The sequence below is a fragment of the Phoenix dactylifera genome, chromosome 3 (assembly GCF_051530095.1).
Source record: "Phoenix dactylifera cultivar Ajwa chromosome 3, Ajwa_hap1_PhDact_Kaust_v1.1, whole genome shotgun sequence".
NCBI classification, from domain to species: domain Eukaryota; kingdom Viridiplantae; phylum Streptophyta; class Magnoliopsida; order Arecales; family Arecaceae; genus Phoenix; species Phoenix dactylifera.
In genome coordinates, this window is record NC_143192.1 from 822,232 (window position 1) to 841,674 (window position 19,443).

Genomic DNA, 19,443 nt, shown 5'->3' on the forward strand with positions numbered 1-19,443 from the left:
GCTCCGAGGATAAATTATTAAAATAAAAAGTTGAAGGAGTTCAAAATTGTTTTTTTATAGAAATTTTTTTGGGATGGCCGTTGCTGAGCATGAGATGGAAGAAGTTAGCTGTGAACTTTTTGATACCTCCATGAGAAGTTATAATCCATCGTGTGAACTCAAATTGAATTTACCGTACAGCAGAGAGATACATTGTGATAAGCTTCGAAGATTGTCTAATATTTTACAAAGATCATCATATGCATAAGTATTGACTTTATTCAAGTCTCATAATGACTATCAACAAATAAAAGAATCAAAATAATAAATCAATTATATTTTTTTTCAAATTTTAACACTATCTTAAAAATCTATTACTCGTAAATAATTACATACCATGGAATTGGAAACTATTATTTTTCTAGAAATGCCTCTCAAATTTTCAAATGCCTTCACCTTTGGCCCAATGAACAAACTTCTTTCTGTTTAGAAATACGTGCACTCATAACTCATCACATATATGCATTCAAGATCAGAACTTTTAATATAAATAATATGTGCAATAACTATTAAAATTTATTTTCATATCTGAAACTATTCAAAGAAAATTGGATAAAAATTTAAGCATCCAACCAATATCCGAATAGAGATATGGATATCCGAATATCCGATTCCATTTGTAACTCTATTTAATTTTATATAATACTTTTAAACTTTTTTTTAAACAAATAAATGACCACATTAATATATTATTAACTTGACTTATCATTTACTTAGTAATATCTTTGATTCTATGGTCATGAAGTTTAATGATCCGACTTTTATCCATATTTATATACATATTTTTGGTATCCAATTTGTATTCATATCCGTTTAAAACAAATATAGATATGAATTTTTGCATTCTACTAGCATCCATATCTGTATTCATAAAACAAAATAAATATGGATATGGATATACTAGTATTCGATCCGTATATGATCTAATTTCGACCCTAATATCTTAGTTATGACCCGTAAATTTGAGTTTTTCTTTAACCTCGTTCTAGAGTTGACATAAGAGTAGCTGAATGCAGTTTACACGAGGGATGGCAGTGTATTCACCCAAGCCTCATCCCGTCAATGATGCATCAAAAGTAGCATAGATTTTGTCAACAAGTTTCCAGTTGGAAATTCAAATTCATGGAAGTCAACGAGGGACAAGTAGATCAGTTTCTTTTGCATGCATGCCTTCAGTAGAGAGGAGCCTTCCTAATCAAGCTCGCATTAACACAAGGAACTAAAGCATTAATTAACTGTTTGATAGCCTTATATTTGTGTGCTCCCACTTGCTCCCATCTTTTCAAGCGCTGGGTTATATTTGTTGTGACTACATAATCAATTAAAAAGAAAGCAAAAGAACAAAAAATATCAAAGGTCATGCCCCCCCATTAATTTCCTGCATAATTTGCTGGTGGTTTTAAAACATGGATTAATGTGAGATACAGATAAAGAAATAAGCTGCCTCTGCGAGGAAGCAGTACTTTATTGTGGATCAAGGTAGTATTACATAATTGATAAAAAGGAAACACTTTGTTAACATGACACAAACCAAGTTCCTCCATAATGTGAGGAAATTTGGCTAATTAAGCTTAAGAAATTCAGTAGGGCCATCATCTTCCCTAGAAGGCAGCTTAGAGAATGTAAACAAAATGACCCAGCAACACGTACCACACACATCACGCAACAAATAGATATAACATAACTCGACAAAGTGCGAGAATTCATCGATCTTCTTCTCTTGTTTTAACAAGGAAAGAGATTTTATCTCCTTCTCTTGCATGCTTTGACAAACTCACATGGGAGTTGGCCCAAGTGAGTGAAGCAACTGTTCAGCATCTTTAATTCTCTTCCCTGCTTTGGGCTTCGGCAAATTTCCATCATGTTCAACTATCTTTTCCGTGTTCGGTGTATCTCCTCTACACCCATCCTTTTTCTCGCAAGGTCTATGGTAAGGCGCTGCTTCATGAGGACGACAATTCCCCTTATGTCCAACTCCACAATGAACATCACCACCACCTTTTCCAATAGTGCCGTAACCAATATCTTCTGCATTATTTTCTTTCACCAAGCAAATGCTTGCGAGTAATGCCATCAATAACCATGCACGGACTGCAGCCATCTGAGAAAATGTCATTTACGCATCTTAGCTTATGAGCAGGAAGAAAAAAAGGATTATAAGAAATCTCATTCATTAAAATAAAAAAGTTGAACAATGTAGTCCTCTTGGATTAGTGGCCTTTGTAAGAATGATTGGAGATGAGGGAATTTTAAAATAGGTGGAATGACTTTGATCATTATGGTCACGGATACAACTTGCTTTGATCTTAAGACCCTTTTTTTCGAAACTTTTCCAAGGAAAATCTTTAATTAGCAAAATAGAAACTCAAGTACCGAGGCATGATTAGTATAACATTCATAGAAAGTTGTGATAATATGTAATATTTACAACATCATCTACGATCATTAGTGGTAAAAAATTTTCCATTTTCTATTAGAACGAGCAAGATATGGATCATGATTGTAAGTATATTTAGTAAAAAGAGAAAGAGGAAGATATTTTTTACATAATTTTCTATGTTATTTCTTGTTGGCTGATCATGAAATGCATGCAAGACCCATTTGTAATCTTCAACACCAAGTGGTACATAGCTTGTACTACAATTGTGTTTACAGAATATAAGCCTTGTTGTTTCTCATAATAGGAACATAATCATTTCTAAAGATTGATAGGAGGAATTCCACACAGATAATATATTTTACTTTACTTTCTGCTCATTGATATACTATTAGTCTATCTATTGTCAGACTAAAAACTACAACATAATATAGACATCAAATATGCTTTAAATAATGTTGGTTGAACACATGACTTACAGATATTGATATATCTGTATAATGAATAATGAGCTTCAAATAAATACACATTGATGCACATATATAAATAGCTTTTAAGTAGTCATAAAACAATGTATGCAAAAATAAAGCGTTTCTTATTAAGAAAAAATCTTGATTTTGGAAAATCAAAAGTGAAGTAGATTTTTTTTGCAAAATTCCCTTGATTGTATGTGTTAGATGAAATATAAAATAACAAACTATATCTTTCCAATAGAATTGGACCGATGGTTGTCACCATCCCTATAGTACGTATTCTGAAATGAGGTTTGGCATTTGAAGACAAATGGCAGTGCCTCTATTGTAATATAATACAAGAGAGAGAGAGAGAGAGAGAAGAGGTAAGGAAAGAAAAAGAGAAAGAAAGGATAGATGGATGAATGAATGAATGAAAAAGGAGTTAAAAGCATATATTCATTCATTCATTCATTCTTCTTAGAAACTTGGTATAGAAAATTTAGTACACAATACCTTTTCTTTTGCACTATCTTGCGGATGACCTATAAGCAACCAACTTGCTTTCATGCCATTCACGACCGCTGTGTTATATACAATAGAGGCAATGACATGAATAGTGGACACGCATGAACCACGAAGGGAGGATGGAGCTTGTGAATGTGAGGAAACATTGGGAAGGGAGGATAGAGCTTGTGGATGAGAGAAAAATTCGGGGAGAGGGGGTAGAGCCTAAGTATGGGAGGAAAAGCTGGGCCAAGAAGACCGCAAGGAATAAGGAACCTAAACGGCCAACATCTTGTTGCCTTAACCATTTAGACTTGTTGTCATGCCACAATATAATCTTGCAACCATCTATTATTATAGGAACAATAATCAATTGCATGCACTTATTTGCATATTTTTGATTTTCCCTTGTAGTCAGAGTCAACCATGATTTAGATAGATTAGAGGATTACCTAAACATTTTTTAGCCTCAATCAAGATGATTCTGAAATCTAGCGAGTGATGAAAATGATAAAAAAGATTAAAATCAGCCGAGCATAGACAAGAATATACATATTTTCCAAGAGTGATCATTATTATTTCTATTTACTTATTTATTTTTGAGATTGGAAGGTACTCTAAGTCCAACTTTGTGCCGAAAGAATATCTAGATCCCTACTCACCCAACCCAGCATCAGTCGAAACCCAGGCCACAAGCCAAATCAAGCCAGAGACTCTTTAAAAAACACAATTTCAAACTACTTTTTTTTTGCGCTGGGGAGGGGGGGCGCGGGGGTGTATACTATGTTTCAGATATACTGCCATTTTGGAAGTTGCAATGAAGATTAGGAAGTAATAATAATCATAATAAATAAATAAAATAAAAACAATGATTATAAATAATTAAATATATTAAATATAAAAATAGTAAATATAAACTGAATGCATGAAATCGGTATCAGAGGAAAGGTAGGGGGACATGGACTTGGTGGGTTAAAAAGTACTTCAAACTTCAAAACATTTTAAAATGAAAACTAGTGAGAAGAACGGTTAGTCTAGAGAGATAATGACTTCTGCAGTTACTAAGGAGAATGATAGAACATAAAGCATATTTTTTAGGTATGTACTAAAAATATAATTGATAATATGATTCTTCCGAACAAAATTTCTTTGAAAAACCAAGCATCTTTTTCGGTAAATTTTTGACACGCAAGAACCATCTGATATTTTGCTCGAGCACAGGCCACGGAGATCAGGCCCATCCTTTCTTCAGATAGACCTTTGATAACTCGAGACACCTCGGGTTTCCCTTCTACTCCGGCAGCTCCTCAGACGGTATTTTTCACTTGGGAGCCCTCACTTTCGAGTTTCCTCAAGGTCAATTTCGACGGATCGGTGCTGGATGACGGTACGCAGGGCGGTGCAGGCGTTGTCATATGGGACCCACACTCTAGGGTGGTGGCAGCAGGTGGTTGCCAGTTATTTGACACGTCGGTTCTGGACGCAGAGCTGCGAGCTGCCTGGGCGGGTCTGCGTCATGTGCGGGTGGTGCTGCAGGTTAGTTCGATCATTCTGGAGGACGACTTGGCCATGATTATCGGATGGATTCAGAGGGTGTCGAGGGGTGACGGCACATACCACCCCTTGATCCGTGACATGGGGATGATGATGAGAGATGGGAGGACCTTCCAGGCCAAGCATGTATTCAAAAAAGCCAATGGGAGGGCCAACTGGGTGGTTGCCCACGCGGCCCACCACTCAGGGTACACCCTTTGGTCAAGGAAGGAGAAGCTGCCACTAACACTCCGTGAGTTGTTGCATTTCTCAAACTTACCACTTCATCTATTTCTCCTCTGCCTCTATCCCTCGAAATCACCCGCGGCCATTTTTTGGATACACAGCGAAATGCCTTGGAAAATTCCAAACTCAAACTTAAGGCCTCACTAGAATTCAGCATTATATCAACACGCACAGGCTCGCAGGCAGAGAGAGAGAGAGAGAGATTTCAACCGCTCACGACCAACAGACTAAATAACATTCCAAGGTACTGAATCAGAAATATGCTGAGATAGAAAGATAAAACTTCTCACTTCTACCATTGAGAAGAAGAGACGAGGCTAAACAGTTCACAGATGGAAACACATTTATAGAATGTACGGAGAAGAATAAATGAATGAAAATAAATGTGTCCAAAACATTTTATGTATTCCTTGAAATGTATCTTCATCATATGAACCAGCAGTTGACAACTAAATGAAATGCAATTAATCTGAGTTAGAGTCATAAAAGTCACTCAGACACGGTGTCATAACCTCTGACTCCAATAATTGCACCACTCTGTGCATTGTAGGCCGCTCTTCTGGAGCTGAGGAAACACACTGAATGGCAACAGAGAGCAAAGCATCCAGGCTTTCAATTTGCACGCCATCGCAGTGTGGATCAATTATTTCTCTTTGACGGTCCTCAAGGACCAAGAAATTCAACTGCAGCAGAAATAGAAACAAAGAAAGACACCTCATAAAAGAAGAAGAAGAAGAAAGAAAGAAAGAGAAAAAAATATGACAGTATGAGAAAATCAAATCAGATATTTAAGAAATTATCTCCCCTTAAACTTGCATGCAGAAAGAATAAGTAATCAGAGAATTACCCATCCTAGAATATTCAAGTCTTTCTCAATGAATGATGAATCAGTGGGTCGTTTCCCACTCAAAACTTCCAGCACCAAGACTCCAAAGCTGTATACATCTGTTTTTTCTGTTGCCCTACCACTTTGCATGTACTCTGTAAATTTGACCACAATTAGACAAGGCATAAGATAAAATATATTCCATTTTCACACCATTCGAGCAAAGATGATTACTGGAAACACAACTTTCCATGTCTATATACAAATATAGCTGTGATTTTTGCCTAAGAACCCAGGTACATACATATTAGGTCTATGCCTAAGAACCCTGGTACATACACATTAGGTCTATTAACTGCATTCTGTCCCTGACATTATAGAAAGCAAAAAGTCCATAATAGCTTGCGATTTCAAAGAGAGCTCATCTACTCTACTGGATATGCATATGCCTGTGAGGAACAAAATGATTTTAAAATTCACAATTTGAATTATGAAAATCATTATAAATAAAAGAAAGTAGCATTTCGAAAGAACTGCATCCCTACAAACTAAATTCATTAGGCTACCTACCTGGAAACACGGGGACTGAGGATCAGTGGTGCAACAAATGTATGTATTTTATAACTAGAATTGTATTATATGAAAAGCTTTTGTGCTAAGAGAAGAGGGAGGAGAAGCGTAAGTGATGACATGCGTTGCAATACTTGGGAACTAATGACATTTGAAAGGTGAAGCACCATAAATCAAGTTATCAGCATTTGCATTGCAATACTTAGGATAAGAGCATACGGAACACTATATCTAGACAATGAAAGATAAATTATATCATAATTTAGTTTGAAGACCTAATATGGAAATGAAGGAAATTAAAATCAACTATCAAGAAATAGCATCTGATATAACATGTGAATGCAATTATGACTAACATACATACAAAATGCATCAACATAAGACTAATCAATTGCTTAATAATTACAGAAAAAAGTAGCATATATATACTAACATGGGTGCTGAGCATGAAACAAGGTTTGAAAACTTGGCTTTAGTTCCAGTTGTGGCAGAGCCTGCGAAGTTTCAGTTAGAGCAATTTCAGTGGGTTCCCGCTTGAGTTTCGGAGATTTGGCCAAAAAATAGGTAAAAATGCCAAAATAAGAAAAATAAAAGGGATCATGTATAACATAATTTAGAGGATATTATATTGTCTGAAATATTTGGATTTATTGTCGTGGTGTTCACTATATGGTGGCTTGAAACTTTCAAGTATTATAAAATGTTTAAGAAACCAATAAAAATATTAGATAATTATTTAATTCAATTTTTTGTTAACAATTACTGATCCAAATGGAGAGTGTTCCATGTTCAAATCTTGGGAGGTAAATACCAATCTAATGGGTATGCATAACATTCATGTTACTCTTGATCATTTTGGCTGAAACTTAACCACAGGTAGACCAAAAAAATTGCTTTGATGGTTTGATGTCAAATATAAGAGGCCATATTTTGTTGAATCAGGAGGCCATGTGTCAAGCACACGTTTCTGCAGTGCTGGTCCCGAAGGTTGCATGGTAGTGATCCAAGGAATCATTATAAATAAAATTTGCTTCAAGTAAAATGGGATGGATCATAGCAAACTAAATCAAAATTCCAGTACACGGAACCTAATTTTGCATGACATATGCCGACGAACAAGAGAAATCCATACAAATATTAATGAAAAAATGGTGTCTATCGCACGAGGCTCCCACTATTGCAAGATGTGGGGTAGATCAAATGCACGCAGCCTTCTAGTTAAGTGTTCCATACCCATGACGTTAGGTCGCAATAGAGAAACCTTACCACTGTGCCAACGCCCGCTTTCTAATAACTAGACATCTTAATATTATTTTGGAAATATAATATCCATAAAAGCACAACAATGTTATTTGGCTCAAAGATATAAAATTATTTATTACATAATTTTGATAACATTACCCATGATTTCAAATTATAATGGTTAATGTATAAACATGCATACTCAATGCACACACAATGAAAAGGATTACAAAAAATTTTCACCGAAGCAAACTTACCGGTTGCACCTAGGCTCACCCTCCATACCAATATAAGTAACAAGGATGATTTATTTTGTTAAGCAGGAGAACACAGTCCTATTAAATAAACGAGTGGTACATGATGATTTTCAAGAATGGTGTGCTTTGAGTAGAGTTCTTTAGTCATTCGTGAGGCTTATCAGTCAAGACCAGCCAAGTCTTCCACCTGTTAACTCAAATATTCCCATGTACAGGATTGGTTGATGCAAGAAGAGCACAAAAGGAAGTGAAGGTCACAACCCAACATTAGTTATTGTAGCATTTAACTCTAGGGCCCCTCTTAATGTGTCACGCCCTGAACCCAGCACCCGGGTCCGGTACGCGACCGGCCGCATGAGCCCTAGAGCAGTGCCCTAAAGATCATGCAAGGCCTATGATTAACAAAAATTCCAATAAATCCATAATTAATTTAGTAATTCAAATAAACAAGTCCGACATGTCCAAATAAACAAATTAATTCAATTACAAGATCTTCAAATGTTCATCGACATCAAAGAAGGATAAACAAACTAACTAGCTAATGACTCTGATACTTGCACTCTGCGCCCATCCCATCCAAATCTAAGCATCCTGCAACTCTGATAAAAAGAAAGAAGAAAAGGGGATGAGCTTCACAGCTCAGTAAGAATCCCTACACATCCACACCAACACAATAATAATATAAATCTGAAAACTACGACAAGTTGAAGCACATATCATGAATCATAAACCGGCTATCAAAGCTCAAATAATAGATTTAAGTATGTACATCAAACATCAATAAAAGTCCAGCCATACAAGAATGATATAGCATATGATAGCTCATAAACCTGTATTATAGTTTCAATGCCTTTTCTTCAACTTGATCCAGATTAATTATCTTTTTGACTTTGGGTCAAATCTCGGTCACATTTTTCAGCCTGTGGTGGGGCAACCAAATTATCACATTTTTAGCCTGTGGCAGGGCCTGCACATTATAGTTCCACATTTCTAGCCTGTGATGGGGCCTGCCAAAGTATCACATTTTCAGCCTGTGGCGGGGCCTGCACATTATAGTTCCACATTTCTAGCCTGTGAGGGGGCCTACCAAAGTACCACATTTTTAGCTTGTGACGGGACCTGCCATAATAACAAGATAAACCCAAAGTCCCTTTTTCATACAATCCAGTTTACATCCACACATCAATTTTTTTTTATTTATTTTCGGCTTTAAACTAACCACGGTCACCTTTCCAGACGGGGCAACCAATATCGCATGGTTAGTTTAGAGCACCACATCCATCAGTCCATCATGTAGGTGTAGGATTGCGCATGCATGCATCCATCATGATACCAACCACAAGCGAATATGATCATAATATCAACCACAAGCCAATACGATCAAAATATAATTTAATATAAAATTATTTTTAATTTGTCTGGATCATAGCATATCATACATATCTAAGTATAAAAAATCATGCAGGGTTGGCGTACAAGGATCTTTACCCTTTATTGAAAACTCAGACATACTAATTACCCGCCCTCATGGCGATCTATAAACCGGAATGCGCAGGACTCCGCTCAGCGTCCTCTGGTCCAATAGATTGTTTCCCTACAGAATCAAATCATCATTAAAACTTATCCAAACTATATGACAATCCAGAACTCTCAAAACAATAATCTTCCTAGATCGAAGTTTAGAGAGAGAGAGCCCCAACTAGAGAGAGAAACTAGAGGGAGAAGAGAAGGGCAAAGAAAGAAGAGAGAGAACCGAGTGGATCTCCCTCCCTCCCTCTCTCTCTCCCTTCTTCATTCTTCCCAACGGAAAGGGGGAAGGTGCTCGGCAGCAGGCGGCCAACGGCTGGCGACGCACCATGGTCGTCAGCCCGTGGCGGTGCCGGCGGTGTGCCATGCCCGGCGACGGCCGGCTGAACGGAAGAAGGCACCAAGTCACCGAGAGGAGGCTTGGTTCTCCTCAATCCGGCGGCTTACTGGTCATATTCCCAAAGAAGAAATGGCCCAAAGATGAAGGAGAAGGAGGAGAGGGTACTCACCTTGCCTCCGGCGAGCTTCTCCGGCAAGCCCGATGGCAAACCACCCAAGCTTCTCATGGATCCCCTTTATTTTTTTTTTGAGGGGCTCTCGGTTGATGCCCTAGGAAGAGGGGAAAAAGGGTCTTTTATCCATTTAGGTAAGATTGATCCCCATTTCCCTCTTCTTCTTTTTTTTTCTTTTTTTTTTCCTTTCCTTTCGGTAGATTTGGGGAGAAGGGATAGTTTGAAACAGGGAAGGGAGAAGACCCGATCGGGAGTCTCCCTCCCCCTTTCTCATGGGTTGGGTTGGTGCCCAAAGCCCAATGAAATGTGGGCCCTTACATAATGGCTTGGTTTTTATGGGTCCCATTGATAGGTGAGCTGTATCCGAAGGTGTATGAAGGCTTGAACAGTCCAAGATGTACGATGTTTTGTCAATTCCTCTTTGTTTTCTTCTTCCAACTAGCAACATAATAAACCAAACATCAAATAGGTGTGTTTTAGTTGTGTTGGAGGAAGAGAAAACAAGGAAGGTGAGAGAGTGCTGCATGAAAAACTACTTAACTGGTACAGAAAATCATCGTTGCGATGATGCCCCTAGAAAAAAATTTAATTGCAAGCATGTAATCATATGAGCTCACAAACAGAGTAAAGCAAGTAGTTGAGCAATTAAATTCTAAAGCTTCCAAGAGATTAAAGCAAGTATTTCAATATTTAGGCCCTAGAGTTTCCAAGAGAATAGTTGCAAGTTACATCTATATTTTCTGAAATCAATTTGATTTTATTGGATGCATAGTTTTCCCATACCTGGAGCAAGATAACCAAATGTTCCAACAACTATTGTAGTGATATGAGATTCTTCATCCTCCAATAGTTTTGCGAGTCCAAAATCAGACACATGAGCCTCCAAATTTCCATCTAGTAATATGTTGCTTGATTTAATGTCACGATGTATGATTCTAGGTGAACAATCATGATGCAAGTATGCAAGGCCTTTTGCAGCTCCCATAATAATATTAAGACGCGCATCCCATTCCAATTGTTCAAATCTTTTTGCCCAATCAGCAAAGCAGATTCCACACCATTAATATACCTAGTATAACACATAAACACGTCCAAGAATATAGTACCACAATGACAGAACTTCTAACCGAGCTTGCTATATATGATCAAATGACAAAAATAATACATGACAAACACAGTCTAAACAACAGAGGACACAGGAGAGTCTGGCAAGGTTTTACCAGTCAAATCTGTAAATAAAAAAGACATTCAACAGAACAAGTTTCAGTGGCTATCAAAGGACTTAGGGCTGAAAATTTTGAAGTAGCATGCCTATGCCACCATACATTAAAGAATTTTTTATATAAGGATTTTTCTTTTAAGAAAAAAGCACAAATTTTCTGTCAAGACAATGAAAGGATACATATTTTTCTAAAATATCAGGTCTAAAATAGTCACATAGGAAATAAAAATTCTGCATCAGTTCAGTTCTAATATTCAATACATCAAGATTGAATTACCTTAAAATGTCTCAATTTATCAACTCTGTATCAGCTGATACAGGGTTTGCACAGTCCATGTAAAGGTCCCCTAAAACAAATATGGATAAATAATAAATTCATTCCTCTTTCTTCCCTATTTCAACCCAATAGTTTCAAGCAAATTGCTTGGAAAAGTCTAGCTTGGAAGGGGTTTGCCCATAAAATTCCAGTATGAAGACCAACAAGGCATAGCCACCCAATTCCACACTAAATCTAAATACATTTGCAAGAAATTCATAGAAAGATCAAACAAAATATGTGGTTGCAGCATTAGACCCATGAAGAACCGAGGCTCATTGCCTTTCAATGCTCTTTGTCAAGGTTATTTCCATGTCCAGAGAACCTTTGAGGGTTACTCTTCTAGTCGCATGAGATTAAGAGTGTGCACGAGCCAAGCTCAAAAAAAGCCAGGCATCGCTTGACCTTGTAACGAAGTCAAGCTGAGTAAGAGCCAGCTCATTTATATTTGAGCAGAAATCAAGGTGTTCATAAACAGCTCATTTAAGGGATATTGCGAGAATCTAAGGTTTACTAAGAAATTCATATATATTTCGAGTTAACTTACAAAATTATATCACAATTTTATAGTTAGAAAATATCCTTTTTACATAAATTGTGAGGCCCAATAATCCCACATTGGAAAGACTCGTTCCAGAGCCCGGGCATATGAGGCGGGTGTCTCCAAATCCTGCAGACGCATTTTGGATGGAAAACAACATCGGGGAGGGGTGAAGGACGCTTGCATGAAGCCTCGGAACCGGATAATATCTGGCAGGGGAGCCCCGTATTCCCCCCTCATGTGGCCCCCACGTAGGCACTGAGTGCCTCATGTGCCTCGCAGAGGCGGGGGCGTGACATTTGGTGGTATCAGAGCTCAGGTTTAAAATCACTAGGGATTGTAACTGAAATAATTATATTTAGCCTATGTTTTAGGATTCCTAGGATCCGTCAGAAAGGTTGAGAGATGGGTAGGAACCAGATAAGGGGATAATGTTCATTTGTTTTATTAACTATTTCGTATTATTCTGTTTGGATGATTTTATGATATTTATATTTTTACTAAATCAGAATGCCGCCTCATCGTGTCCGTAGCCTGAATCGGATGGTTAGGGGCTCTCGGGGAAGGGTCCCTGCTAACCAAGCGGACGAGGCTTCGCAAAGCTTAGGGCCCCAGGGTCAATCAACAATGACTCCGGAAGCTGTCGTTGGAAATCAAACTCGGGTGTTCGAACTGATCAAGGAGGTCATCGGGTTAGTACGCCAACAGAGGCAACAACCTCAGCAACCAGTCCAGCAGGATGTTGCTCCTCGTGAGCAAAGAAGGAGTATAGCAGAATTCAAGAGAATGACACCTTCGGCTTTTAAAGGCACCACTAGTCCTCAAGAGGCTGAAACCTGGATAGATGAAATGGAGAAAGCCTTCAGGGCAATGGAGTGCACCGATGAAGAGAAGGTCAGATTTACCACCTATATGCTCCAGGACCGAGGTCATCATTGGTGGATGTCTGTGGGGCGTACATTGGCACCGAGCAGGAGGCACTTACCTGGCAGAGATTCCACACAGCATTCTACTCCAAGTATTTTCCCTCCAGTCGCCTGAGGGAGCTAGAAAGGGAATTTCTCAATCTAAATGAAGGAACTATGACTGTGGATGAGTATGAAGCAGAGTTTGATAGGCTATCTCGGTTTGCTCCCACCCTCGTCATGGATGCAGAGTCCCGGATGAGGAGATTTGAAGAAGGATTGAAGCCTCACTTACGTCGGAGTTTGGCCGCAGTACACTCGACAAACTACGATGATCTGGTAGACAGGGCTAAGAATCTGAAAATTGTCTGGAAAGAAACATATGATACCAAAGATAGGAAACAAAAGAAGAGAAGTAGAGATTATGATGCTCGCAGTGGACAGAGTTCTAGCAAGACTGCAACATCTCATAATCAATCTTGGCAATCAGGGAAGCAAGGATCTTATGGAAAAACTATTCAGCAAGAGAAGCATAAGTGTGATGCATGTGGTGGTATGCATAAGACTGAACACTGTAGACGATTATCCGGTGCTTGTTTCAGATGCGGCCAGCAGGGTCATAAGGTAGCTGAGTGTCCTCAACAGGACCTTTGATCAGTTCAGAGGCTTCTAACTACAAGAACCTAGCAAGTGCAAATTTCTCCTGCTCCGGCTCAGTCAGCTCAGCCTTCTTATCCTAAGCAGCAGAAAGGGGGGAGACCGCGCACACATGGTCGTATTTATGCACTGACTCAGTAGGATGCTCAGGCATCCAACACTGTGGTGTCAGGTACATTGCCAGTTGCTTTTATTTATACTCATACATTATTTGATTCTGGTGCTATGCATTCCTTTGTGTCATCTACATTTGTGCAAAAACATGACCTGCCTTGTGTGCAATTAGAGTACGACCTGCATGTTAGCATTCCTGCCGGGAGCGGGATGATTGGTAACCAGGTCTGCAATACTTGTCCGATTCAGATAGTAGGTAGAGACTTGCATGCTGATTTGATAGTTATAGATATGCATGACTTTGACATAATCCTCGGTATGGACTGGTTAGCATCACAATTTGCCACCATTAACTGCCATGAGAAACAGGTAAACTTTCAGATCCCCGGAGATACTAAATTCAGCTTCGTAGGTAGTGGTGCTTATAGCTCCCCTCGAGTTGTCTCCGCTATGCAAATTAAGCGGCTGCTTAGAAAGGAGAGTATGGCGTATATTGCCACAGTGGTTAATACTAGACAATCGGATCAAAGATTGGAAGATATCCGAGTAGTGAATGAATACCCTGATGTCTTTCCGGAAGACCTTCCTAGCTTGCCACCAGATAGAGAAATTGAATTTGCAATTGATTTGATTCCTGGTACTACACCAATATCTAAGACCTCCTATAGAATGGCTCCAGCTGAAATGAAAGAATTAAAGAAGCAGTTGCAGGATCTTCTTAATAAGGGTTTCATCAGACCTAGTATTTCACCTTGGGGAGCTCCAGTCTTATTTGTAAAGAAGAAGGATGGTAGTATGAGATTATGTATTGATTATCGAGAGATAAATAAAGTAACAATAAAGAACAAGTATCCTCTATCAAGAATTGATGACTTATTTGATCAGTTAAAGGGTGCTCAGATATTCTCCAAAATTGATCTTCATTCTGGGTATCATCAATTAAAGATAAGGGCTGAAGATGTGCCTAAAACTACTTTTCGTACTCGTTATGGGCACTATGAATTTTTGGTCATGCCTTTTGGACTGACAAATGCCCCTGCAGCTTTTATGGATCTGATGAACAGGGTATTCAGACCCTTTCTGGACAAATTTGTAGTGGTCTTTATTTATGATATCTTGATCTATTCTGGGAGTCAGGCCGAGCACGAGCAGCATTTGAGATTAGTACTGGAAACCCTAAGGCAAGAGCAGTTGTATGGTAAGTTGAAGAAAAGTAAATTTTGGCTAGACAGTGTGATGTTCCTAGGGCATGTAATATCTAAAGAGGGTATCTATATGGATCCAAAGAAGATCGAGGCAGTGGTCAACTGGAGCAGGCCCAACATTGTTACTGAGATTCGCAGTTTTTTAGGCCTAGCAGGATATTATAGATGATTTGTTGAGGGTTTTTCCTCTATTGCTGCACCTTTGACTCGACTAACTCGTAAAGGAGTTAAGTTTGAGTGGTCAGATCAATGTGAACAGAGCTTCCAGGAGCTTAAGCAACATTTGGTGTCAGCTCCCATCCTTACCCTTCCTTCTAGTGGTGAAGGTTATACCATCTACAGTAATGCCTCAAAGAAAGGATTGGGTTGTGTGCTGATACAGAATGATAAGGTGATTGCATATGCTTCCCGACAATTAAAGTCATATGAGGAGAACTACCCCATTCATGATCTTGATGTGTTTGCATTAAAAATTTGGAGACATTATTTATATGGTGAATCTTGTAAGGTATACACTGATCACAAAAGTTTGAAATACCTTTTTACCCAGAAGGAACTAAACATGAGATAGAGAAGATGGTTAGAGTTACTGAAGGATTATGATTTGGCTATTCATTACCATCCGGGAAAAGCTAATGTGGTAGCAGATGCACTGAGTAGAAAATCCACTAGTAGTATTGCTGCCTTACTCACCTTTCAGAGAAGAATTCTGGAAGATCTGAGGAGAGCAGAAATTGAGGTATGTTGGCATGACCCTGATGCACATTTGGCAAACCTACGTGTCCAACCTACCTTGATAGAGAGGATCAGAATTGCTCAAGCAGATGACCCTTAGTTGCAAAAGCTTAGAAGTGATATTGAATCAGGTTCTCAGTCAGAGTTCAGACTTCATGAGGATGGATCATTGAGATTCAGGAACAGAATTTGTATTCCAAATGACTCCGATTTAAAGAATGAAATTATGAGGGAAGCTCATAATACTGGATATACAGTACATCCTGGGGGTACTAAGATGTATAAGGATTTGAAAGGTATATTTTGGTGGAATAATATGAAGAGAGAAATTGCACAATTTGTGGCTCGATGTTTGACATGTCAGCAAGTTAAAGCAGAGCATCAAAGACCGGTAGGGTTGCTCAGAATGTGAGGCTACGTGGGAGCTGGAGGATGAGATGAAGGAAAAATATTCGGACCTTTTTTGCAAGCTAAGGTATGTTAAATTTCGAGGACGAATTTTTTTTTAGGGAGGAAGAATGTGAGATACGGGGTTGAAGTCGGCAGCCCTCGCCGACTTCAGCCCCGATTCGATTTGGGAGGAACCGAAACAAAGGATCGCGATTGCGATCCTCTCCGGCACCTCCGGGGGACAATTCACGGCTGCGGATCTCGCTCGACCGCCGCGATTTTCGCGGCGGAGGGCCGTTACGATGGGGCAATAAAACCCCCATCTTTTCTTCCCCTAGGGCCACCTCCGAGCCCCCTCTTCTTCCTCTCCTCCCTCTCCTTCCTCTGCTCCCTCTTCCCAAGTCGCCGGTGAGCTGCCTCGGCCATCCACCACCATCATCCGAGCCTCCCCTGTTTCTGGATCTCCTTCCTCTTCGGAAAGCACCGTCGCCACCGCCGCTTGACCATCGGATCGAGCATCGGCGGCCGAGATCTTCCTCCCACTGCCTCTGCCACCGCCGGTAAGCCCTCTTTTGCCCTTGATTCCATGCCAAATAGCATGCTTTCCTCCCTCTATTTTGGCCCCATGATCCGAGACCGTTCTCGGTTGATTCTTGACCCCAGCCACCGCAACGGCCACCAGCCGCCACTGCGGCCTGCTGGCCGTCGACTGAGAGGTGGCCTTCGGCCACCCAGGCCGGTCCTCTACCCTCTTTCCTCTCCCTTCTATCGGTTTCTATCTTCCCTGTTCATGGGGGGGGGGGGGGGGGTTGGGGAAGATGAGGGCCCTTACGGGCCGAACGGGGCCAAGCATGGGCCCTGTTCACCATGGGCCCAACTTGGGCCCGGTCCGAACCCGAAATCCGAAACAAAAAAAAAGAAAATCCGAAATCCGAAACCCGAACCTGTTGGGCCATGTCCAATAGTATTACTTTTGGTTTTGCTTAGCTCTGAAATTTACGAAAAAATGAATTAAATGTTAACAGGTGAACCTGATCCGCCTGCCTGAAGTAGGATTTAAGCGAGAAGAGGTAAGTAACTTAATGCTTCAAAGTGCATTTTTCTAAATTATTTGGTAAAATAATTATTATTGGATTAGATTTTGAAATATGTTTTGTATTTAGTAAAATGGGTCTGGCATGTTAAATTTTATTTGAAAATCATGTTATATGCTCTGAAATCCGTGAAATATGACTGTACAGTTTATGAAATCTATTTTTATATATATGCATTCTCAGCATGGCTATGATTTGTTCTGTTCTGTTCCGGCCCCGCCAATGGGGATTATACGTTGGACCTATCGACTTGTAATCTATGAGGAACCGATTTCGACATCGCGCCATCGGTGATTAGAATAGTGGTTTCTGGACACCGTTGCCACCGGTAACTAACAATAGTGGTTTCTGGCACTCTGTGCAATCCATGCCACAGGGTTAGTGGCCGTAGCCTATCATGTTGAGATTCTGATATCAGATTTTTTGGAAAAATAATAATAAATTTTGAAAACAGCAAAATAATGATATTTATGATTTATTCTAGACATTATCCTGTATTTTGATCTGATATGCTCTGACCCCACTTTGGGGTATTTTGTTGCTTACTGGGCTAGTGTAACTCATTATTTTATTTTCTCTATTTTCAGATTCAGAGGCTTGATCGCACGGGATTGGGGAGTGCGTTAGATTTTTCGATGATTTCTTCGATTATTGGCATTTTATTTAGATTAGTTTGGACATTTGAAATATGTTAGCAATTGTTATTTTGGAATTTTATAGGACTGCTTTTGAATGACTTTAATTATTTATGTCAATTTCAAGCATCTGTGATTATCCTCAAATAAGTTTTGAACATCTGTATTTGCTTCGATATTATCTGCTGCCTTGCACGCCTGTGCGACCCGCCGTGCGGGCGTGCGGCGTCTGCCGTGCCTCGGGGCAGAGGAAGGAGAGGGAGAGGAGAGGGAGGAGAGGAAGAAGAGGAGGCTCGGAGGTGGCCCTAGGGGAAGGAAAGATGGGTGTTTTATCGCCCCATCGTAACGGCCCTCCACCGCAAAAATCGCGACAGTCGAGCGAGATCCGCGGCCGTGAATTGGCCGCGGTTTGACTGGTGGGGGTGCGGCGGGATACCCGCGGCACCCTTGCCCCGTTTGTCCCCCGGAGGAGCCGGTGAGCCGCCTCGGCCATCCACCATTACCATCCGAGCCTCCCCTATTTCTGGATCTCCTTCCTCTTCGGAAAGCACCGCCGCCACTGCGGCTTGACCATCGGATCGAGCACCAGCGGCCGAGATCTTCCTCCCACTGCCTCTGCCACCACCGGTAAGCCCTCTTTTGCTCTTGATTCCATGCCAAATAGCATGCTTTCCTCCCTCTGTTTTGGCCCCATGAACCGAGACTGTTCTCGGTTGATTCTTGACCCTGGCCACCGCAACGACCACCGGCCGCCACTGCGGCCTGCTGGCCGTCGACCGAGAGGTGGCCTCCGGCCACCCAGGCCGGCCCTCTACCCTCTTTCCTCTCCCTTCTCTCGGTTTCTATCTCCCCTGTTCATGGGGGGGGGGGGGGTTGGGGAAGATGAGGGCCCTTATGGGCCGAACGGGGCCAAGCATGGGCCCTGTTCACCGCGGGCCCAACTTCGGCCCGGTCCGAACTCGAAACCCGAAACAAAAAAAATAAAAAGAAAATCCGAAACTCGAAACCCAGTTCAGATCTGAGCCCGGAATCCGAATCCGAACCCGAAACCCGAAACCCGAATCCTGTTGGGCCATGTCCAATAGTATTATTTTTGGTTTTGCTTAGCTCTGAAATTTACAAAGAAATTAATTAAATGTTAACAGGTGAACCTGATCCGCCTGCCAGATAAGTAGGAATTAAGCGAGAAGAGGTAAGTAACTTAATGCTTCAAAGTACATTTTTCTAAATTAATTGGTAAAATAATTATTACTAGATTAGATTTTGAAATATGTTTTGTATTTTGTAAAATGGGTCTGGCATGTTAAATTTTATTTGAAAATCATGTTATATGCTCTGAAATCCGTGAAATATGACTGTACAGTTTATGAAATCTATTTTTATATATATGCATTCTCAGCATGGCTATGATCTGTTCTGTTCTGGCCCCGCCAATGGGGATTCTACATTGGACATGTCGACTTGTAATCTATGAGGAACCGATTTCGACACCGTGCCACCGATGATTAGAATAGTGGTTTCTGGACACCGTTACCACTGGT

General features: G+C 40.2%; 1 protein-coding gene and 1 long non-coding RNA gene across 2 annotated transcripts; both read right to left on the reverse strand.

The window, feature by feature from the left end:
• Nucleotides 1-1,790: 1,790 nt before the first annotated feature.
• On the reverse strand, nucleotides 1,791-11,094 carry LOC113461444 (LRR receptor-like serine/threonine-protein kinase FEI 1). Its single transcript, XM_088717273.2, has 4 exons — nucleotides 10,872-11,094; nucleotides 6,002-6,135; nucleotides 5,667-5,837; nucleotides 1,791-2,140 (listed from the first exon to the last, which is right to left on the reverse strand). Exons 1-4 carry the CDS (start codon nucleotides 11,071-11,073, stop codon nucleotides 1,814-1,816), a joined length of 834 nt encoding a protein of 277 aa, XP_088573399.2. The 5' UTR covers nucleotides 11,074-11,094; the 3' UTR covers nucleotides 1,791-1,813.
• LOC148714181 (uncharacterized) lies at nucleotides 8,515-10,208 on the reverse strand. Its single transcript, XR_015976867.2, has 3 exons — nucleotides 10,086-10,208; nucleotides 9,538-9,643; nucleotides 8,515-8,648 (listed from the first exon to the last, which is right to left on the reverse strand). It is a non-coding gene; the product is annotated as an uncharacterized LOC148714181 (long non-coding RNA).
• Nucleotides 11,095-19,443: the final 8,349 nt, after the last annotated feature.

Coding starts and splice junctions, on each gene's coding strand:
- LOC113461444 (XM_088717273.2), bottom strand. CDS start 11,073: ATGGGAGCTGCAAAAGGCCTTGCATACTTGCATCATGATTGTTCACCT. Junction 5,838..6,001: donor ACTTGAATATTCTAGGATGG/GTAATTCTCTGA, acceptor TTTCTGCTGCAG/TTGAATTTCTTGGTCCTTGA. Junction 2,141..5,666: donor TGCAATTATTGGAGTCAGAG/GTTATGACACCG, acceptor ACATTTTCTCAG/ATGGCTGCAGTCCGTGCATG.